At 54.4% G+C, this 23257-nt stretch overlaps 1 protein-coding gene across 4 annotated transcripts in view; it reads left to right on the plus strand.

The window, feature by feature from the left end:
• The window catches only part of MXRA8 (matrix remodeling associated 8), a 45666-nt gene that overhangs the window by 14995 nt on the left and 7414 nt on the right, over positions 1-23257 (plus strand). For 2 of the 4 annotated variants that reach the window (XM_064172113.1, XM_064172112.1), the window contains exons 2-7: positions 2498-2592; positions 3027-3125; positions 12807-12827; positions 14169-14477; positions 15503-15604; positions 18964-19413. In XM_064172113.1, the coding sequence (XP_064028183.1) occupies positions 3077-3125; positions 12807-12827; positions 14169-14477; positions 15503-15604; positions 18964-19413 (931 nt within the window). In that variant the 5' untranslated portion in view covers positions 2498-2592; positions 3027-3076. Of the gene's footprint in view, positions 1-2497; positions 2593-2995; positions 3126-12806; positions 12828-14168; positions 14478-15502; positions 15605-18963; positions 19414-23257 lie in introns of those variants that run through there. The other 2 variants (XM_064172115.1, XM_064172114.1) reach the window with 2 other exon arrangements.

A 23257-nucleotide genomic window follows, 5' to 3' on the forward strand; every position in this document is an offset into this window, starting at 1 on the left:
GCTTAGTCTGGAGAGGAGAAGACTGAGAGGGGATTGAATCAATGTCTTTAACTATCTGAGGGCTGGGGGTCAGGAGGGGGGACAGGCTCTGCTCACTGCTCCCTGGGACAGGACAAGCAGCAATGGATGGAAGCTGCAGCACAGGAGGTTCCAGCTCAGCACAAGGGGGAACTTCTTTCCTGTAAGGGTCCCAGAGCCCTGACACAGGCTGCGCAGAGAGGTTGTGTGGAGTCTCCTTCTCTGGAGCCTTTCTGTGCCTGTCTGGATGTGTTCCTGTGTGCCCTGAGCTAGCTTGGATGGTCCTGCTCTGGCAGGGGTCCTTTCCAACCCCTGACATCCTGTGAGCCTGTCAGAGGAACCAAGGGAAGGAGAGGGTCTCCTCTTTGCTCTCTGTGCAATAGCAGCAGCTTCTTGCCTCCCAGCCAAAGGTTTTCCAGGCTCTGCTCTGCTGAGGCAGCTGAACATTTGTGAGCCTTTCTCTGGCTGACAGGCACAAGGGGAGAGGCTCCTTCTTGCACTAGACTGGCACCTCAGCAGATCAGTGCTGGCTTTGCTGTGATGCCTGAGAGGCTGGCACCAGGTTAGGGATAATGCAGGGCTGCATTTGCTTGTGTCCAGGTGCTTATGGAGTTTCCCTTGAGGCTTGCTCATGGCCTTGAGGATTGCAGGGGCAGGTCTGTGCTTTTGCACTGAGGTTACAGCTGGCCTGGCCATACAGGCTGCTGGCATGGCTCAGCTGAGCAGTGTGGGAACATGGGCTGGGAGGGACTGCCTGCAGCTAATTATCCCACTTCATGCAAATGACAGAGTTGAAGTCTGCAGTGGCATTTTCTGGGGTCATCTGAAGATTGTTTTAGAACTCCTCAGCAGAAACAAACCAGCAGCTACCTAGAGCTGGTTTGGGCAGTGTGAAGAGCTGCTGGAGATAGAATTGTAGAATCAGTCAGGGTTGGAAGGAACCACAAGGAGCAGCCAGTTCCAACCCCCCTGCCATGCCCAGGGACACCCTACCCTAGAGCAGGCTGACCACAGCCTCAGCCAGCCTGGCCTCAAACACCTGCAGCCATGGGGCCTCAGCCACCTCCCTGGGCAACCCATTCCAGCCTCTCACCACTCTCCTGCTCAACAACTTCCTCCTCACCTCCAGCCTCACTCTCCCCACCTCTGGCTTTGCTCCATTCCCCCCACTCCTGTCACTCCCTGACAGCCTCAAAAGTCCCTGCCCAGCTTTTTTTAGGCCCCCTTCAGCTCCTGCAAGGCCACAAGAAGGTCACCTGGGAGCCTCCTCTGCTCCAGCCTGCACAGCCCCAACTCTTTCAGGCTGTGCTCACAGCAGAGCTGCTGCAGCCTCTCAGCATCCTCCTGGCCCTGCTCTGGACACTCTCCAGCATCTCCACAGCCCTCTTGTCCCAGGGGCTCTAGAACTGGATGCAGGACTCCAGGTGGGGTCTCAGCAGAGCAGAGCAGAGGGGGAGAATTCCCTCCCTGGCCCTGCTGGCCACACTGCTGCTGCTGCAGCCCAGGCTCTGCTTGGCTCTCTGGGCTGCAAGTGCACACTGCTGGCTCCTGCTGAGCTTCTCCTCCAGCAGCACCCCCAAGTCCCTCTCCTCAGGGCTGCTCTCCAGCCTGGCACTGCCCAGCCTGGATTGGTGCTTGGCATTGCCTCGACTCAGCTGCAGGACCTTGCCCTTGCTCTTGTTGAACCTCATCAGTTCAAGCTTGAGGAGCTGGTCCCTGCCCTTTAACAGTCATTCCCTGGAGCAAAGCTTGCTGCTGCTGTGTCCTTGCCACTGCTGCTGTGTCCTTGCCACTGCTGCTGTGTCCTTGCCACTGCTGCTGTGTCCTTGCCACTGCTGCTGTGTCCTTGCCACTGCTGCTGTGTCCTTGCCACTGCTGCCAGGGCTGCTGTTACCTTGTGAGTAGGCAGAGAAGGGCAGCAGGGTACCAGCTCTTCTGTGGGTGAGCTTACTGCTGGCTGCTTGGTGCACAGCTCACATCTTGTGTGAAGGGCTGGAAGCAGAGTCCTAAATCTGACCACAGCCTCTGTGGCAGGGAAATTTGTTCTCCACATGGCAGCATTTTGAGGTTTTCAGTTGTGTTCTAGACTCCTTTGCCTGCACTGCCCTGAGCTTCCACAAGCTCATCTGGAGAGGGACTCTTTAGGCTGACAGGACTGGGGGGGAATGGAACTAAGGTAGAAGTGGGGAGACTCAGACTGGATGTTAGGAAGAAGATCTTCAGCATGAGGGTGGTGAGAGCCTGGAGTGGTTGCCCAGGAAGGTGGTGGAAGCCTCATCCCTGGAGGTGTTTAAGGCCAGGCTGGCTGAGGCTGTGGGCAGCCTGCTCTAGTGTGAGGTGTCCCTGCCCATGCAAGGTGTTTGATGATCCTTGTGGTTCCCTTCACAACCCTGACTGATTCTGTGATTCCTTTTGCTAAGGTAGCTGCCATTAAGACCTTGCTTACAAATCACAGGGCAGGGGAAATCTTCTTTTCTAGGTTGTTGTCTGAGACTTGAGATTGAAGGAGGAGGCAAAGATCAAAAAACTCAACTGAAGGCACCAGAATAAATCCAGTCTGAAGCAGACAGCTGGGTGAGTGTCAAACAAAAAGCAGAAACAGCTGCATCAAGTAAAGCAGAAGGAAAATTAGTTCCATCCCGGGGGGTTGGGGGGATGGGGAGGGAGAAAAATGGGTTTAAGAGCCCAGAGCTGTGTGGGACCAGCTCTACCCGAGAAAACTTGGACATCAAAGTCAGCTCAGAAAGCCCCAGAGGGAGGGGAAAGAGAAGAGTGTTTGTAGTGGCCGTGCAGAAGGCGCTGGGGAAAGGAGGTGGAGTGTTGAGCGCAGAGCAGAGCGCAGGGGAGGTGGGGAGCTGGAAGTTGGGAGGTGGAGTAATTCTTGCACAGAATATGAGCTGCTGTCCACAGCTTTCTGGATGTAAATTGATGAGGTCATAGTGGGGTTGGTTTGGGGGGGGTGGGGGGTGTAAAAAAAGGAGGAAACAAGAAAACCCAGTTCCAAAAAGGTCTTCAAGTTGTTTTTCAAGAGGGCCGAAAGCACGGCGAGGAAGAAGACATGGAGCAGCTAACAAAACTCCTCCTGTGGCAGCTTTTGCTTCAGCAAAGTAAGCTCCTGCCTGGTCAGCATGATGTTGCTTAGTTTGATTTCAAGCTCCAGAGGTCTGGGCTGGTTAGCTGGAAGCTTTGGAACTCTTCTCTTTGTCAGGTTTTCGTTCAGGCTCCTGAGTTAGCTGCGGGGTTGTTTTGCTCTGGGAGGGGAGGGACTCGTGGGTTTCTCTTGCTTTCTGGAGAGGAGAGGGGAGAGAGGAACGTTTGAGGTTGTTTTGAGCAGTGCTCCAGCAGGGTTTGTGCAGTCTGGTTTGGGGTCTCTTTTTTTTTTGCTGTCAGTTACCTGGAGCAGCAAATGCAAACCCAGGAAACCTGAATGTGAGTAGAGTAAAGCTTGCACGGATGGATTTTGAGGTTATCTTATGCTCTTGGAGGGACAGTAACAGCTGTTACATGTGTGTGTGTGTGTGTGAGAGTGTTCAGGATGGAGTTAAAAGTCACTGTGTGTGGAGTCTTTCCCCCCTCCCAGTGTCAGCATAAAGAGTGAGACACAGAAATTCACTTTTGGGTAAGGTGCAAGGAAAGGATGAGGAGAAAGCTGATGAGCTCACGGTAACAGAATGGTTTGTAGCTTTTCCTTAATCACAGAGATTTCTGCAAGGGCTAAAGGCAAATTCAGGGTCCTGAGAGCCTGCCTGGCCCCAAGGTAAACAGAGAAACCTCAGTGAGGCTTGGATGGCAGGAGAAGATTTGAGGATTAATAGCAAAAGCCCAGCAAATCCATGCTAGAAACTCTTTGGGCTCTAAGGAAGGGACCCCTGAGCGAAGGACCAAGTCCAGCTCGAAGAACAGGCTGGAGAGACTTCATTCAAGGTGCTGACAGGAGGAGGTGATGAGCACAGGGGGATTTTGGGGGGCTGGTGAGTCCCCCTGCTCTTCACAGTCCTGGAAATGAAAGGCTGTGGCTAGCCTTGAGTCTCTCAGAGTTCCTCAGCAGGTAGGTGGAGTAAGCTGAAGAGTTCTTGGTCCCTAGTGAATCGAATTTCCATGGCACCCCAGCTTTGCAATGCCTCTGGGCTAGCTTCAGGAATTGGTGATGCATGGGAGCAGCCAGCAGGAGAGAGGAGTTCAGGTGGCTCAGCAGACTGGTGTGTGAGGGTGGGCTAAGCCTGGAGAAGGAGGAGAGGCCACAGGCTGTAATTCAGAAGCACCAACCAGTCCAGCTGCTCCCCAGTGTATGATTTAGTGGCGTTGGCAGACCTCGGGGGGAGCAGCCAGGGCAGGAAGAGCAGGTTGGGTTGCAGCAGAGTGCTGGTGGAGCTGTGCAGAGGCAACAGTGTCCCACCTAAGGGGGGATTGGCCCTGGCAGCCTTCTGCCAGCTGTGCTTCTGAGAGATAGGTGTCCACATGCCAGGCAGCCCTGGTGGCTGAGCCCTGCTGTCCCCACACAAGTGAGGTTGTTACATAACGAGTGAAGATGGGAGGAAATCTGTGCTGCTGCATAGCTGCTGGGATGATCCCTTCTGGAGAGTTACCACACCCTCAAGTGTTAATGTCTTGCAGGGAGGAACAGCGACTGTGTTTGGAATGGCTCTGCAAACTATTCTGTGGGCTTAGAGCCAGCCTGAAGTACACAAAGCAGAGAAGCTGAGCTGTCTGTGAGAAAGTCAGGACAAATCTGAGAGGGCTTTTGGCTGCAGCAGCCCAGATGGAGCCTGGTCTCTTGTACAGGCAGAGAAGGCTTTTCCCTTCCTGCAGAGGCAGCACATTCTTGCTCTCTGCAGATTCATGGGCATGTTCCTACCTGCAGAGAGCTGTTGGAGCTGTTGGGAGTTAAGGGCTCTCCAGTCCTAACAGAAAGCAGAAGATTCTGCTCTTGAGAAAGTTTCCCCAGGAAGCCTTCAAAATAACAAGCAGCAAACAGAGAGGCTTAGATAAAATCCCAGCTGAAGGCCTGGCTTGGCCAGAGGTTGGCTTTGGGAGGGCAGCTTTGGTGTAGTGCAAAGCTTAGTTCTGCAGCTCTGGGCTGGCAGTGACAAGTGGTGGCTGGGAGGTGTCCAGGTGGAGCTCTGTTCCTCACTGTCTCCCTCCTGTGCCTCTTTGGGATGGGCCCAGAGGGTATTTTGGGTTCCTGGTCACTGGGGTTTGTAAAAGTGGGTAGCAGAAGGGAGCTGAGCTCCTTGCTGTGGCTGTCACCCTGATGTTTCTGCATCCTAAACCATGCTGAGGCAGCTCCCTGGGGAATCAGGATGGAGCCATTGTCCTGCTCCAGAAGTGTTTGGGAGCAGCTTGGGAGCACAGGCTGCTGGTTTTGCAACAGCTGTGTAATGGCTCTGCAGAGACCTTTAAACCAACCTCCTGCACAGACAATGAGGTTCATGGAGAGACTCAGGAGTTGTGACACATGTCCTTGTCCTAGGACCAGGCCATCCCCTTGTGTCCCTAATGGGAAGGGGATGTTGCTTCCTGCTTCAGAAGGCAAAAGGAGCTGAGATTGACCAGGAGGTGGAAGGAAAGGTGAGCAGAGGAATGACCACAGAGTCATGGAATGGTAGGAGTTGGAAGAGACCTCCAGAGATCATCCAGTCCAACCCACCTAGGGCAGGTCACACAGGGACACATCCAGAGGGATGTTGGAAGCCTCCAGTGGTGCAGATGGAATCTTGTTTTGCAGAGTTGTCCACTCAGGGATTTATTCCTCTCCTCCCTGGATATTGTCCTGATTGTTGCTGAATGGAACCATAGAGTCATAGACTCTTAGGATCACAGAATGCTTGGGGTTGGAAGGGACCTCCACAGGTCATCCAGTCCAGCCCCCTGCCATAGCAGGATCACCCAGGGCAGGTCACACAGGAACACATTCAGGTGGGTCTTGAAAATCTCCAGGGAAGGAGACTCCACAACCTCTGTGGGCAGCCTGCTCCAGGCCTCCAGCACCCTCACACAGCAAGGAAGTTTCTCCTCATGTTGAGGTGTTTGTACCCTTTCTTCCTTGTCCTGTTATTGGGCACCAGCAAACAGAGCCTGGCACCTTCATCCTGCCACCCACCCCTCAGTCATAGACATTGCTCAGGTCCCCTCTCAGCCTTCTCTTTTCCACACAAACCAGCCCCAGGGCTCTCAGTCTTTCTTCATAGGAGAGGTCTTTCAGTCCCTTCATCATCCTTGTAGGTCTCCATTGCACTCTCTTCAGCACATTCCTGTCCCACTTGAATTGAGAAGCCCAAAACTGGACACAGCATTGCAGCTGTGGGCAGAGCAGAGGGGGAGGAGACCCTCCCCAGCCCTGCTGGCCACACTTTTCTTGATGCCCCCAGTGTCAGCCTCAGAGGCTGTTCTTTCAGGCCACACTCTTGGTGGGGCATGACACTTCTCTCCAGTCACTTCTTTGTTCTCCTTCCTTCCCACTGCTGCAGTCTGGACTCCAGTGATGCTTCTTGCCTCCTGGGGCACAGCTCTAGGCAGCCTCTCTCTGCTGTGGCAAGGCTTTTGCTGGGTTGAGCAGCACTGCAGGTAGAGCTGCTGTGGTCATGTCCCATGGAGTGCTTGTGTCACTTGGCACTCAGGCCTTGCACTCCCTGTGCCTGCAGTTTGCTGATCTGCTCTGGCAGTCTCTCATCCTGCAGGGTGAGACAGGGCTGAGTAGTTTCCTCAGCACATAGCTGTGAAGCAGACCCTCTGCAGGAGGAGAGCAGTGGGATTGTGGCAAGACTTAAGGGACATCCTTCTGGGAAGCTGCTCCAAGGAGACTGCCTGGAGTGCTCTGAGTATCCAAGATGTCTTTCAGAGCCTGAGGCTTTTACCTTTAGTTTGCCTGCAGTTTTTATGGCTTAATTCCTCACTTGAGAAGTGGATGGGATTCAAGGAATGAGAGCTGGCTCTGCCTTTTACAAGGGATTAGGAAATGCTTTTGCAGGCTGCTTTCCTCTTCCTGTATTGTGTGAGCAGCAGAATCCTGCTGAGAGGCCTGCACAGAGCATGTCAGGGGACAGCTTGTAGGTGCCTTGTGCTTATTTCCTTGTGGGCACATCACCCAGAGGGCAAAATGTGATGATCCATGACGTGGAATGACAGCTACCAGTGGGATGGCAGCTGCTGGGGTGTTTGGTGGGTGTGAAGCTCCAGGTCCTGCAAGCCTGTGATGGCAGATACCTGAGCTTTCACAAGGTGCTTAAATCCTCCTCGGTTTTACAGTTGCAGGTTGGGAAGTGTGACTCACTTCCAGCTTGCCCCAGTGCTGGGTTGTGGCTAGCTCCCTGTTGAGCAGCTGGTGTGTGCTAGAAAACAATGACATGACAAAGCCTGGCTGGGGGAATGTGTCCTCTGCACTCTGCTTCTCTCACCCAGCACAGGGAAGAGACTGGCAAGAGGAGAAGGCTTTGCCCACTGCTCTGGGGTCAGGTTACTGAGGGTCAGTTGGTTTGAATTCCATTTTCTCCAGACATGCATGAGAGCAGAGGCATTCCTTGGATTTCTGAGTGAGCTCATTTGCAGCCTTGTCAAATGAGCTGGAGGCTTACCCATGGCTTGATGAATATCTGCAGTGCTGGGCAATCAGAACAGAAAAGTTCTTCCTTCTTCCTCCTGTGGAGGTCCCATGCCTCTTGTAAAGACCTGAACCTTCCTTTCATGGACTCCTTTAGGCTGGTAAAGACCTTCAAGATCATCAGTCTGGAGAGGAAAAGGCTCTGAGGTGACCTCCTTGTGACCTTTCAGTATCTTAAGGAAGCCTACAAGAAAGCTGGGGAGGGACTTCTAAGGCTGTCAGGTAGTGGTAGGACTGGAGGGGAATGGAGCAAACCCAGGAGTCAGTAGATTCAGACTGGATGTTAGGAAGAAGTTGTTCAGCATGAGAGTGATGAGAGCCTGGAACAGTGAGGTGATTGAAGCCTCATCCCTGAAGGTGTTTAAGGCCAGGCTGGATGAGGCTCTGGCCAGCCTGATCTAGTGTGAGGTGTCCCTGCCTTTGGCAGGGGGTTGGCACTGGCTGCTCCTTGTGGTCCCTTCCAACCCTGAGTGATTCTGTGATTCTAAGTCTAACCATTAACCCACTGCTGCCCAGCTCATGTCCCTCAGCACCACATCTCCACAGGTTTGAAATCCCTCCAGGGATGATGATTCAACTCCTTGGCTGCTGTGCCACTGACTTTTTGACATCTTTGAGTGGTAGAAAGAGACAGGACAAGAGGAAGTGGCTTCAGGTTGCACCAGGGAAGGTTTAGGTTGGATATGAGGGAAAATTTCTTCTCTAGAAGGGTTGTCAAGGCCTGGCCCAGGCTGCTCAGGGCAGTGGTGGAGTCCCCACCCCTGGAGGGGTTTCAAAGCTGTGGAGATGTGGTGCTGAGGGCCGTGGTTTAGTGGTCAGCTGGCAGTGCTGGGTTAATGTTCAGACTTAGAATCATAGAATCAACCAGATTGGAAGAGAGCTCCAAGATCATCCAGTCCAACCTATCCCCCAGCCCTGTCCATGGCACTAAGTGCCTCATCCAGTCTCTTCTTGAACACCTCCAGGGACGGTGCCTCCACCACCTCCCTGGGCAGCCCATTCCAATGCCAATCACTCTCTCTGTGAAGAACTTCTTCCTAATATCCAGCCTAGACCTACCCTGGCACAACTTGAGACTGTGTCCCCTTGTTCTGTTGCTGGTTGCCTGGGAGAAGAGCCCAACCTCCACCTGGCTACAATGTCCCTTCAGGTAGTTGTATCTTGATGGCCTTAGAGGTCTTTTCCAACCTAAATCATTTCTGATTCTATTCCCTAGAGCAGGCTTCAGTCCCAACCCTGAATCTGGGCCAAGTGAAAAGCTCTTTTTCTTCCATGTCTCTTCTCTGTGCTGGACTCCAACTCAACACCTGAGGCCACCTTCACCTTGGGTGGCTTTTGTTCTGCTGCACACCACTACCCTTGGGCTGTTTGCTTTTGTGTGGCAGCACTCAGCAAAGTCACAGTGCAGGCAAAGCATGCACAGACTCTTCCCTTTTCCCAACAGGAAGCAGCATCTCCTGGACACTCAGGGGCAGCCCTAGGAAGACCCTGGAGGGTAATCGTCAAGCAAGGAAGAGTGTGTTCCTGCCAGGCTTCTTAGGGAGCTGCTAACAGAGGGTTTGGGAGTGGAGGGGAAAAGAAGCTGTCAACCCCCACAAGAGAAGAGCTCTTCTTACCTGAAGGCTGTTCCATGGCAGACAGCTTCACCACTTCCCTTTTACAGAGAGCTGTCTTGGGAAGTGTCCTGCACCTGGGTCAGGGCAATCCCAAGCACAAATCCAGGCTGGGCAGTGCCAGGCTGCAGAGCAGCCCTGAGGAGAGGGATCTGGGGGTGCTGGTGGATGAGAAGCTCAGCAGGAGCTGCACTTGCAGCCCAGAAAGCCAAGCAGAGCCTGGGCTGCAGCAGCAGCAGTGTGGCCAGCAGGGCCAGGGAGGGGATTCTCCTCCTCTGCTCTGCTCTGCTGAGACCCCACCTGGAGTCCTGCATCCAGTTCTAGAGCCCCTGGGACAAGAGGGCTGTGGAGATGCTGGAGAGTGTCCAGAGCAGGGCCAGGAGGATGCTGAGAGGCTGCAGCAGCTCTGCTGTGAGCACAGCCTGAAAGAGTTGGGGCTGTGCAGGCTGGAGCAGAGGAGGCTCCCAGGTGACCTTCTTGTGGCCTGCCAGCATCTGAAGGGGGCTACAAAAAGCTGGGGAGGGACTTTAGAGGCTTTCAGAGAGTGCCAGGAATGGGGGGAATGGAGCAAAGCTGGAGGTGGGGAGAGTGAGGCTGGAGGTGAGGAGGAAGCTGTTGAGCAGGAGAGTGGTGAGAGGCTGGAAGGGGTTGCCCAGGGAGGTGGTTGAGGCCCCATGGCTGGAGGTGTTTGAGGCCAGGCTGGCTGAGGCTGTGTGCAGCCTGCTCTAGGGTAGGGTGTCCCTGGGCATGGCAGGGGGGTTGGAACTGGCTGCTCCTTGTGCTCCCTTCCAACCCTGCCTGATTCTGTGATTCTATGAAGTGTGCTGCAGAAGTGCTGGCTGTCAGGGCTCCAGCAGCCTAGCCTGGCTAAAGGGCCCTGTAGGTGGGATGGAGAGGTAGGACCTGGGTGGTCCTTACCATGCCAATAGGACCATCTAAAAGGTCCCAGCCTGGGAGTTGGTGCTGCTGTTATTTCAGGTCTGCAGCAGGCTGCTGAGCAGAGCACACAGGAAGGTTTGGGTGGATACTTTGGTCAGAGTTATGATGCTGCTGCTGCCATTGGTCCCAGTGGTTTTTAGATTAACTTGCAAGAGGAAAGGAACAAAGTGCAAAGCATTCCTCTGGCTGAGCCAGGAGAGGATGTTTCTGTAGCTCCAGATCTGCTGCTGTTGAGCAGAAATGCAGGGCTCTGGGCTGCACAGTCACAGTCGCTGTCGGTGTTGGGCAGCTGCAAGGCAATCAGCACCCTTCAGGCACAGGGACACTGCTTTGTCACACTGATGCAAGTGGATGCTGAGAGCTGAGATGGATTTCTCCTGGAGAAGGCTGATTTGGTGCCATAGAAGAGCTTCATAATATTGTTTTGTTGTTGTGCTCAGCGAAAGACAGAAAGGAACCTGAGGGTGCTGGTAGAGAGGAGCTGAACAGGAGGCAGCAGTGCCCAGATGGGCAGCAGAGCCAGTGGCATCCTGGGCTGGCTCAGGAGCAGTGTGGGCAGCAGAACAAGGGAGGTTCTTGTGCCCCTGTGCTCAGCACTGCTCAGGCCACCCCTGGAGTGCTGTGTCCAGTTCTGGGCTCCTGAGGAGGCTCAGGGCAGAGCTCATTGCTGTCTGTAGCTGCCTGCAGGGAGGCTGTAGCCAGGTGGGGTTGGACTCTGCTGCCAGGCAGACAGCAAGAGAAGAAGGGGACAGAGGCTGAAATTGTGCCAGGGCAGGTCTAGGCTGGATGTTGTTAGGAAGTTGTTGTCAGAGAGAGTGATTGGCATTGGAATGGGCTGCCCAGGGAGGTGGTGGAGTCTGTGTGCCTGGAGGTGTTGCAGCCAAGCCTGGCTGGGGCACTTAGTGCCATGGTGTGGTTGGTTGGGCAGGGCTGGGTGCTAGGTTGGGCTGGCTGAGCTTGGAGCTCTCTTTCAACCTGCTTGATTCTATGATTCTATAAATCTAACTCCTGCCTTCCAGAGGCAGAGGCTGGCAGCTGCTTGTGTTTTACCATCAGGCATTTTGCAGCCTGGTAGAGGAGAGCATCAAATGACGAAAGGAAAATGTTCTTGGGGTGGTCTCTTTCTTGTACCCAGCACAGACTTTTTCTGAGAGTTGTTTGTTTTTTTCCCTCTTTATTCTGAAGCTGAGATTATAAATGTAGGAATAAACAACCCTGACATTTGGAGTGCCTCTGAGCTGGTGGTGGCTGCACAGATGCTGCTGCTCAGTTCCCTGGTGTCACTGCTTGGTGTTTTGTGATAGGAAAATGGAATGGAACTGAGTTTATTCCCGGGCTGTGCAGTGGGGGAGTGGTTGAACCAGACCCAGCCTGGAGTTAATTTATTCTATTCTGAAGTGCATAAATTCTGGGGCTGGGGAGAATAAAAAGAAGTCCCTGCCTTTGTTTGGAGGACACTTTGCCTATGACCTTAGCAGGACAAAACATCTAATGGGCTTGCTCGGTTAGAGAGATGAATGATGTCATTGTGTTGGGAAGCTGAGCTGGGCTCTCCAAGCATGATGTCAGGAGCCCTCCCAGGCTCCTCCTACACAAACAGCAGAGGGGACTGGAGCAGGGCAAGGCAGAAACAAAGGCCTTGCTTCAGTTCTTGCAAGGCTCTTCCTGCACTGCCCTGAGTGTGTGTGTGTGTGAGAGCTGCAGCTGCGTCTGGAGCGTTGCGGTGTTGACAGTGCAGAGCAGGAGAGCCTGGGAGCATGTCCCCAGCGTGAGGTGGGGTTTGGTTTGTGCAGCAGAGGGTGGCCAGCAGGCTGGGCTAGCAGTGGGCAAGTACAGCAGTCAAGCAGCTCACTCCTCCCTGCACAGGTAGACTCAGCATACTGCAGTTACAGAATGCCCTCAGCCCACCAGCAATGGCTTGATTTGGAGGCCTGGAGGTGAAAGGTCTCTTTTGGTCCTCAATCTCATTCAATCCACTCCCCTCCACTAGAGCAGCTCTGCCCCATCCCTGGGACCATTCCAGGTGAGGTGGTTTGTGGCTCTGAGCAGCTTGCTCTAGCTGCAGATGTCCTTGTTGAGTGCAGGGTGGGTTGGACTGGAGGAGCCTTGAAGGTCTCTTCCACCCCAAAGCAGTCTCTGAGCTGTTCTCGCCCTATGGCTTCCTCTGGTGCTTTGTTATTTGTGCAGGACCAACCTCACAGCCCACATCCTCCCTTGCTCCTGCCCACTTCTGCCTCCTTGAGCTTTTGGGTCTCTCTTACCACCTGTGAAGTACTTTCCTCCTGGGTAGAAGAAGCCTTTGACACGGTTTTGGTGGGTGCTGCATTGACCTGCCTGTGGTGTAACATTCGAGTAGCCTGGTGGAGAAAGCTCTGTGGCTGGGGACACACCCCTGGGCTGCAGGCTAATGGTGTCCCACGTTGCTCTCTGTGGGGTCAGGCACTGTGAGTGCCTGCTGCAGCGTGGATCAGCCAAGGGCTGAGCCTCTGGGCTTAACCACCATCCACATTAGATCAGTGTATCAACAGAGAGGGGAGGAGCAGCTGGGATAACAGCAGAGGGGGTGGCTGCTGACTGAGCCTTTTTGTCATTCCCCTGCCTTTTGTTGTCAGTAACTTTCTCTCCCTTTGCTTTGACAGGTTCTGTTCATTCATACTCAGGTGAGTGACATCTCTGCCAGCTGCCTGGGTTTGTCACCATGAGAAGGAATGGGATTCCATGATGGGCACTGGGGGGGTCCTGGCTGACTTCCACAGGAAATTCCCATGGAGCAGTGTTAGAGACACTTTGATTAAACCCAGGCTTAGGTTTAGGGAGGGCAGGGCAGGTCTGCAGTCCTGGTGGCAGGCACTGCTCTGGCTGGGTGCAGTCACTGCTCTGAAGGGGTTTCTGTTGTGTTTCATAGATTCACAGAAGGGGTTGAGTTGAAAGGGGCCTTAAAGATCAGCCAGTTCCAACCCCCTGCTATGGGCAGGGACATCTCTCACCAGCCCAGGTTGCTCAAAGTCTCATCCAGCCTGGCCCTAAACACCTGCAGGGAGGACACATCCACAGCCTCCCTGGGCAACCTGTTCCAGTGTCTCCTTATCCTCACTGGAAAGAGTTTCTTCCTCACCTCCAGTCTCAATCTGCCTCACTCAAGCTTCAATCCATTCCCTCTCATCCTGTCACTACAAACCCTTGCCAAAAGTCCCTTCCCAGCAATTTTTGTAGCTCACTTCAGGTACTGCTCTAAGGTCTTGGAACTTTCTGTTCTCCAGGCCCAACTCTCTCATCCTATCCATATGAGGGAGCTACTTCAGCCCTCTGATCATCTCTTTGTGGCCTCCTGTTGTCCTGCCCCAGCAGTCCCCTGTCCTTTTTATGCTGTGGTCACCAGAAGTGGTCTTTCTCCTTTCTTTTGGGCAGCAGATGTGCAGAGCTCCCACCAGAGAATCACAGGTCACAGTATCACCAAGGTTGGAAGAGACCTCACAGATCATCAAGTCCAACCCTTTACCACAGAGCTCAAGGCCAGACCATGGCACCAAGTGCCACGTCCAGTCCTGCCTTGAACAGCTCCAGGGACGGCGACTCCACCACCTCCCCGGGCAGCCCATTCCAGTGTCCAATGACTCTCTCAGGGAAGAACTTTCTCCTCACCTCCAGCCTAAATCTCCCCTGGCACAGCTTGAGGCTGTGTCCTCTCGTTCTGGTGCTGGCCACCTGAGAGAAGAGAGCAACCTCCTCCTGGCCACAACCTCCCCTCAGGTAGTTGCAGACAGCAATAAGGTCTCCCCTGAGCCTCCTCTTCTCCAGGCTAACCAATCCCAGCTCCCTCAGCCTCTCCTCGTAGGGCTGTGCTCAAGGCCTCTCCCCAGCCTCGTCGCCCTTCTCTGGACACGCTCAAGCATCTCAATGTCCTTCTTAAATCGAGGGCCCCAGAACTGAACACAGTACTCAAGGCGTGGTCTAAGCAGTCCATTCATCTGCTACCTTTGTTCTTTGCTCCTGTCCCTCAGTCCCAGCTGATGCCTCCAACCCAGCCAGCGTGGTGGTGTCAGTGCTAAACATCAGTGCTGCCCTGGGCTCCCAGGCTGTGCTGCCCTGCAAGAGCCACCGCATGGTGTGGACCCAGGACCGGCTCAACGACCGCCAGCGCGTGGTGCACTGGGATGTGCTCAGCACCTACTATGGAGACAACAAGATGGAGAGGCTGTGTGACATGTACTCAGCTGGCAGCCAGCGCATCTACAGCTCCTACAACCGAGGCAGGATCCTCATGCCCCAGAATGCCTTTACGGATGGCAACTTCTCCTTGGTGATCAAAGGTACTGGGCCTGTGCTGCCTGCAGAGGGCAGGGCTCCTGCCGTGCCGAGCGGTGAGCTTCGCTCAGAATGGCCACGGCACTTTGTGCAGCACTGCCTGCAGCTCTGGGCTCCACCTTTGAGGAGGGGCAGGGATCTGCTAGAGAGAGTCCAGCAGAGGGCTAAGAGGATGATGAGGGGACTGGAGCACTGCCTGAGGAGGAGAGGCTGAGGGACCTGGGGCTGCTTAGGCTGGAGAAGAGAAGACTGAGAGGGGATTGAATCCATGTTGATAAATCTCTGAGGGCTGGGGGTCAGGAGGGGGGGACAGGCTCTGCTCACTGCTCCCTGGGATAGGACAAGCAGCAATGGATGGAAGCTGCAGCACAGGAGGTTCCAGCTCAACACAAGGGGGAACTTCTTTCCTGGAAGGGTCCCAGAGCACTGGCACAGGCTGCCCAGAGAGGTTGTGGAGTCTTCTTCCCTGAAGACTTTCCAGTCCTATCTGGATGTGTTCCTGTGTGCCCTGAGCTAGATTGGATGGTCCTGCTCTGGCAGGGGGGTTGGACTCGATCTGTTTGGGTCCCTTCCAACCCCTGACATCCTGTGAGTCTGAAAGTTAATCATTATCAGGCTAAGGAGGTTAATGAAGCACTCTCTCTGAAGCACTGGCAGTGGTGTTTGATTTCCCTTTTTAAGAGACTTGGAAACAATTCACTGCCTGAAAGTCACTTGGGCTTCTTCTGGACCTTTGATTGTATTTGGGGTCCTAGAAAGCCCAAGGTTATGTCATGCTCCTAGCTAAACCTAGCCCAGCTCTTTCTTTCCATCTGTTATCCAAATGCATCCCAAGAAATGAGTAAAACCATTACATTGGGAGGATTAGGCTCTGTTTAACCCACCCTGGTGATTAGGGTGGGTTAGAACCAAGTCATATAAAGAGCTTTTTACACCCAGACAGGACTGTGGGGAGGCAGGATAGATGACAGAAGCAATCATTGCTCCAGTACAAAACATGTAGCTTCCCCTCTCTTCCCTGCTGTTCCAGGTGTTGCAGAGAGTGATGAGGGCATATACTCTTGTAGTCTTCACCATCACTACTGCCACTTGTATGAAACTGTGAAAATCCAACTAAGTATCACCAAGAAAGGTAAGTGTGGCAGGCAGCTTGGTGCTGCTTCCTGAGAGGGACCTGCTCTGGAGCCCAATGGCCACTAGAACTACTGAGTTCACAGTGGGGCTTGCAGTGTGGCTGCAGGGGTATGGCTCTGCCTTGTTGTTGGCATGTTGAGGCATAAATGCCATGAGAAGCCTGAAAAGCACCAGGAGATGGTGGTGTTCACTCTATTTGCGCTCAGATGCCCTCAGATTCAGTGTCAGTTGGTGTCAAACCCCCCAGGAGCCAGCACTGGTTGCAGGCAGCTGTGTGCTGGGCTGGATCCAAAGCAGGGAGAGCAGCAGCACAGGGAGGGGGTTCTGCCCCTCTGCTCTGCTCTGCTCTGCTCTGCTCTGCTGAGACCACACCTGCAGCACTGCCTCCAGCTCTGGGGAACCCAGCACAAGAGGGATGTGGAGAGAGTCCAGAGGCCGTGAAGATGAGCCAGAGGGCTGGAGAACCTCCTGTGTGGGTAGAGGCTGGGAGAGTTTGGGTTGTTCAACCTGGAGAAGAGGAGGCTCCAGGGAGACCTTAGAACAGCCTTCCAGTACCTGAAGGGGCTCCAGGAGAGCTGGGGAGGGACTTTTGACAACGACTTGCAGTGTAATGTTGAGAGGGAATGGACTGAAGCTTGAGGAGGGCAGATCTAGACTGGAGATGAGGAAGAAGAAATTCTTTGCAGTGAGGGTGATGAGACACTGGCACAGGTTGCCCAGGGAGGTTGTGACTGCTCTCTCCCTGGGGTTGTTCAAGGCCAGGCTGGATGAGGCCTTGAGAAACCTGGGCTGGTAAGAAGTGTCCCTGCCCACAACAGGGGTTTGGTCCTGTCTGGTCCCTTCCAAGCCATTCTATGGCTCTATGACACTTTCTTCCCTGTGTGTCTTCATGGAGCTTTCTTCTTTCTTGGCACGTGCCAGGCAGTTTGGGGAGCCTGGTAAGTGCCATCTTTGCTGTAGGCAGCCCAATTAGGTAACTGTGCTGCTCCAGCAGCAGAACATCTCTGCTAACAATCCCTCAGCACTCCTCTTAGCCACAAAGTTCTGCCTTGCACATTGCTTGGTGAGCTTACTCTGAGAAGCCTGTAGTTAAAAAGCCTCCTCAAGTTACCACACCTTAACTCCAGCTCTAAAAGCAAGCTTCTGAGGGCAGCTGGCAGCTGCAGTGTGTGTGCCACCCATGCCACACACTCATCACTACCATGTCATTAAAATCGACCTTTGTGGAGCTGGGGCTGATGGTGCTGGGAAGCTGTTGAGGGGCTGAGTGGGATAGCAGCAAACTGCATCCTTCTTGCTGCTCTTCTGGCAGCTTCTATGCAATGAAAACACCCAGGCAGGCCTGAGAGCCTCAACCTGCTCATCTCTGTCTTGGTTCTTCTGTTATTCCTTTTTAAGAGCAAATCTAAACCAGTGCCTCTTGAACTCCTGCAGTAATTAGGGCATTTGTGGCTAGAAAAACATTTCCTGCTTGGAGGTTTGGGATGCAGCATAGTGAAGATGGAATCTGTTATTCTCATTCCATTCTTAGCCTGCAGAGAGAACATTCTTCCTGCTTTCTGGAGCAAGGAGATGGACTCAGAGCTCCAAGGAAAATGGTCTGGATTCAAGTGACCCAGGATGTAGGAATGACTTCAGCAGCTGCTGAAGCAGGGTTGAACAAGGCATGCTGCCCCTGGGGCACTTCAGGATTCAGAGACAGAGAATGGTTTAGGTTGGAAGGGACCTTAAAGATTATCCAGTTCCAATTCCTTGCCATAGGCAGGGATTCCTCCCAGTAGCCCAGGTTGTTCAAGGCCTCATCCAGCCTGGCCTTGAACACCTCCAGGGAGGAAGCATCCACAACCTCCCTGGGCAACCTGTGCCAGGTGAAAAGAATTTCTTCTTTCTGGAAGAAAGGATTTCTTCCTGATCTCCAGTCTAAGTCTGCCCTCCTCAAGCTTCAGTCCAATGCCTTTCATCCTAGCACTCCCAGCCCTTGTCAAAAGTCCCTCCCCAGCTCTCCTGGAGCCCCTCTCAGGTACTGGGAGTCTGTTCTAAGGTCTCCCTGGAGCCTTCTCTTCTCCATGCTGAACAGCCCCAACTCTCCCAGCCTGTCCCCATAGGAGATGTTCTCCAGCCCTCTGGGTCTTCTTCATGGCCTCCCCTGGACCCACTCCAGCAGTCCAGTCTTTGGCAGGGCTGTGATACAGGTCTGAGGGCACTCTTGGCTGTGCCTGGTGCTGTGAGACAGGACTGCAGGGTCTGAGGGCACTCTTGGCTGTGCCTGGTGCTGTGAGACAGGACTGCAGGGTCTGAGGGCACTCTTGGCTGTGCCTGGTGCTGTGAGACAGGACTGCAGGGTCCGAGGGCACTCTTGGCTGTGCCTGGTGCTGTGAGACAGGACTGCAGGGTCTGAGGGCACTCTTGGCTGTGCCTGGTGCTGTGATACAGGACTGCAGGGTCCGAGGGCACTCTTGGCTGTGCCTGGTGCTGTGAGACAGGACTGCAGGGTCTGAGGGCACTCTTGGCTGTGCCTGGTGCTGTGAGACAGGACTGCAGGGTCTGAGGGCACTCTTGGCTGTGCCTGGTGCTGTGAGACAGGACTGCAGGGTCCGAGGGCACTCTTGGCTGTGCCTGGTGCTGTGATACAGGACTGCAGGGTCCGAGGGCACTCTTGGCTGTGCCTGGTGCTGTGATACAGGACTGCAGGGTCTGAGGGCACTCTTGGCTGTGCCTGGTGCTGTGAGACAGGACTGCAGGGTCCGAGGGCACTCTTGGCTGTGCCTGGTGCTGTGATACAGGACTGCAGGGTCCGAGGGCACCCTTGGCTGTGCCTGGCTGTCGTTAGGCACAGGACTGCAGGGTCCGAGGGCACTCTTGGCTGTGCCTGGTGGTGTGATACAGGACTGCAGGGTCCGAGGGCACTCTTGGCTGTGCCTGGTGGTGTGAGACAGGACTGCAGGGTCCGAGGGCACTTTAGGCTGTGCCTGGCTGTCGTTAGGCACAGGATTGCAGGGTCCAAGGACGCTCTTGGCTGTGCCTCGCTGTTGTTAGGCACAGGACTGCAGGGTCCAAGGATGCTCTTGGCTGTGCCTGGCTGTCGTTAGGCACAGGACTGCAGGGTCCAAGGACTCTCTTGGCTGTGCCTGGCTGTCGTTAGGCACAGGACTGCAGGGTCCGAGGGCACTCTTGGCTGTGCCTGGCTGTCGTTAGGCACAGGACTGCAGGGTCCGAGGGCACTCTTGGCTGTGCCTGGCTGTCGTTAGGCACAGGACTGCAGGGTCCGAGGGCACTCTTGGCTGTGCCTGGCTGTCGTTAGGCACAGGCCAGGTGTGTGGAGATGCCCGGAGCAGGGCTGCATTGCTGTCTCTGCAGCCGAGGACGCCGGCGAGTACTGGGACGGGGAGAAGCCTGTGATCGTGGCTGCGGAGGGCAGCACAGTGATGCTGCCCTGCGTGAACCGCAACCACATCTGGACGGAGCGGCACAGCGAGGAGGAGCAGCAGGTGGTGCACTGGGACCGGCAGCCCCCGGGGGTCCCTCACGACCGCGCCGATCGCCTGATCGACCTGTACGCCTCCGGGGAGCGCCGCTCCTACGGGCCCCTCTTCATCCGCCAGAAGATGAACATCACCCAGGCGGCCTTCGCCCTGGGGGACTTCTCCCTGAGGATTTCCCAGCTGGAGAGCGCGGATGAGGGCACTTACTCCTGCCACCTGCACCACCACTACTGCGGCCTGCATGAGCGCAGGATCTACCGAGTCTCGGTGACCGAGCCGGAGAGGAAGGAGCTCAACAGCACCAACCGCATCGCCCCCGCGGCAGGTGAGTGGCCTCTGGCAGGGGTGCTGCTGCCTGGGGAGAGTCACAGAACAGCCAGCTTGGAAAGGACCTTTGAGACCATCGAGTGCAACCTGTCACCCAACACCTTCCAGTGAACTGACCCATGGCACTGAGTGCCTCACCCAGCCTCCTTTAAACTAACCCATGGCACTGAGTGCCTCACCCAGCCTCCTTTAAACTGACCCATGGCACTGAGTGCCTCACCCAGCCTCCTTCAAACTGACCCATGGCACTGAGTGCCTCACCCAGCCTCCTTCAAACTGACCCATGGCACTGAGTGCCTCACCCAGCCTCCTTCAAACTGACCCATGGCACTGAGTGCCTCACCCAGCCTCCTTCAAACTAACCCATGGTACTGAGTGCCTCACCCAGCCTCCTTTAAACTAACCCATGGCACTGAGTGCCTCACCCAGCCTCCTTTAAACTAACCCATGGCACTGAGTGCCTCATCCAGCCTCCTTTTAACTAACCCATGGCACTGAGTGCCTCACCCAGCCTCCTTTAAACTAACCCATGGCACTGAGTGCCTTACCCAGCCTCCTTTTAAATGCCTCCAGGGACCAGGACTCCACCTCCCTGGGCACCCCATTCCAGTGCCAATCATTCTTTCTGTGAGGAACTTCTTAGAATCAGTCAGGGTTGGAAGGGACCACAAGGAGCAGCCAGTTCTAACCTCCCTGCCATGGCCAGGGAGACCTCACACTAGATCAGACTGTCCAGAGCCTCATCCAGCCTGGCCTTAAACACCCCTAGGGATGAGGCTTCCACCTGGTCAACATGTTCCAGGCTCTCACCACCCTCATGGTGAAGAACTTCTTCCTAACATTCAGTCTGGATCTCCCCACCTCCAGCTTTGTTCCATTACCCTCAGTCCTGTCACTCCCTGACATCCTAAGTCGTCCCTCCCCAGCTCTTTTGTAGCCCCCATCACATACTGAAGGTCACCTCAGAGCCCTCTTTGGGCCTTCCTAACATCCAGCCTGAACCTGCCCTGTCACAGCTTAGATAAGTATCCACAGCTGGACCTTAGAGTTCTAAATAGCTGTGGGACAGGAGCAGAACCACTTCCTGCCCATCATCATCCCTCTCTTTTGAGAGGCAGTAGACACAAACTGCAACACAGCAAATTCCATCTCAAAATGAGGAGGAACTTCTTTGCTGTGAGGGTGAGAGTCCTGCAGCAGGCTGCCCAGAGAGGTTGTGGAGTCTCCTTCTCCAGAGACTTTCAAAACCCACCTGGATATGTTCCTGTGTCACCTGCCCTGGGTGATCCTGCTTTGGCAGAGGGGTTGGACTCCATGATCTTTTGAGATCCCTTTCACCCCCTGTCCTGCTGTCATCACCTCAGGAGGCCTTTGCTCCAAATGGCAAGAATATCCTTTCCTTTTTCTCTCCCTGCAGTAGTCTGCAGGGGTCACATAGCTTGGTCCATGTCCAAGCTGGAGAAGCAAACCTGCACCCTACAGAGGCAGCAAACACCAGTGAAGCAAAGGGGCAACACCAAGGCTGGGGCAGGGGCTACTCCTGCCCTTAGGTTTAGAGGAGTAGATGGGATCTTGCCTCCCTGTTACTTGGACATGGCTCTAGGGTCTGGGCTTGGTGGTTTCTGAGCCCTTCCCTTGTGCTGGTGCAGCTGGAGCTGCCTGTGTGAGGGTCCTGCAGAGGAGCAGTGTCCCTTCTGTCAGGGTTAATGACTCTGCCCGCAGGGCTCTGAGTGCAGCTTCCCTTTGGTCTGCTGCAGGGCAGTTCTGCAGCCTGTTCTGCTCTCAGTGCTGGCATGCCCTAAGGCAAACAAGCTGCTTTCCTAGCAGCTTGCCTGTCCTCCTTGCAAGGGTCAGATCTCTGCTGTCTCAATAGGCTACATCCTCACTAGTGCTCCTCTCCCCTTTGCACAGGGATTTAGGCCATGCAGGATGCCAGGCCGTGCAGAATTGAGCACCAGGAATTTTCCTCCACCCTTCAGCTTTCCTTTTTTCTTTTGGTCTTCAACCATTTTCACATTTTCCACTGCAGTTGAGCTATCATCTGCCAACCTGCCCAAACTCCAAACTGTCAGGCTTAGTTCAAGCAGAAAACTGAAATCAAAATCCTAACTTGAATATTCCTTTTTTTTAAAGAAGGCTTTTTCAGTGTAGTTCCTTATTAACAGTTGACAATCTTCATTGTGGTTTAATATTTATTGGCTGCTTCACACAGAAGTGGGATGTGCCTCATCCATTTTCAAACAGGTCTGTTCTTCTCTTGCAGTTGGCTTTTCTGATTCATAGAAATCTAAATCTTTCCCCCCTGGGACTTAAGGTTGGTGTCCAGAAAACCTCTGTAGAAATAGAATCAGAGAATCAAGCAAGTTGGCAGAGAGCTCCAAGCTCAGCCAGCCCAACCTAGCACCCAGCCCTGCCCAACCAACCAGACCATGGCACTAAGTGCCCCAGCCAGGCTTGGCTTCAACACCTCCAGGCACAGCCACTCCACCACCTCCCTGGGCAGCCCATTGCAATGCCAATCACTCTCTCTGACAACAACTTCCTCCTGACATCCAGCCTGAACCTGCCCTGGCACAGCTTGAGGCTGTGTTCCCTTGTTCTGTTGCTGGCAGCAGAGCCCAACCCCACCTGGCTACAGCCTCCCTTCAGGGAGCTGCAGACAGCAATGAGCTGTGCCCTGAGCCTCCTCTTCTGCAGGCTGCACACCCCCAGCTCCCGCAGCCTCTCCTCATAGGGTTTGTGATCACCATGGGCAGGTCACACAGGAACACATTCAGGTGGGTCTTGAAAGTCTGCAGGGAAGGAGACTCCACAACCTCTCTGGCCAGCCTGCTCCAGGGCTCCAGCACCCTCACACAGCAAGGAAGTTTTCCCTCATGTTGAGGTGGAACTTCCTGGGTTCCAGTTTGTACCTCTTGTCCTGATACTGGGCACCAGCAAACAGAGCCTGGCACCTTCATCCAGCCACCCAGCCCTCAGATATTCATAGACATTGCTCAGATCCCCTCTCAGCCTTCTCTTCTGCAGACTACACAGCCTGAGGGCTCTCAGTCTTTCTTCACAGCAGAGCTGTTCCAGTCCCTTCATCAGGCTGTCCAGGGGGATTGTGGAGTCTCCCTCTCTGGAGAGATTCAAAACCCACCTGGAGGAGTTTCTGTGTGATCTGTTCTGGGTGCTCCTGCTCTGGCAGGGAGGTTGGACTGGATGAGCTTTCAAAGTCCCTTCCAGACCCTGACATTCTGTGCTCAGCCTTAGTTCTCCTTTGGACTCTCCAGTAGCTGCCTACCTGCTCAGAAGCTGGACAGAACCTCAGCTTAACCTGCCAGGGCTGTCTTGCTTTGGCAGTGCTGCAGGAACTTTCCTTCCTGAGCAAAGCCCTTTGCAGCGTCAGAAGGAGCAGCTTTAGCTGTGTCCCCTGGGGGCAATGAAGGCTCAGCTGGGCTGAGAGCACCACACAGAGGAATGTGCTGAGTCGGTGAGAACTGGGAAGCAGCTGAGACATCCGGAGTGCCTGCTCCAAACCCACTGCTGCTGGGGAGCCTGCTGGCACAGACCTCTGTTCTGGGGAGCAGGAAAGGGCTGAAGTCCTGTCCCATTCCATGGCAAACCCTATGGGACCCTTCTAGGGTACAGCAGAAAGCCAAAACGAAAGACCAAGAGGTGCCCAAAGCAACCCAATGAGCTTTTTTGGAGCAAGCAGCTGTAGTTTCTGGCACAGCTCCAAGGCCTGGAGCCATTTCCAGACTGGGAACTTCCTCCTCTTTGGAATATAAGCATGAGCTCCATCCTGCTCTGCAGCTCAGCACTGCAAACGTGGCTGATTTCTGCCAGTGCAGGGCATT

Source organism: Pogoniulus pusillus, chromosome 36, assembly GCF_015220805.1.
Source record: "Pogoniulus pusillus isolate bPogPus1 chromosome 36, bPogPus1.pri, whole genome shotgun sequence".
Lineage (NCBI taxonomy): Eukaryota > Metazoa > Chordata > Aves > Piciformes > Lybiidae > Pogoniulus > Pogoniulus pusillus.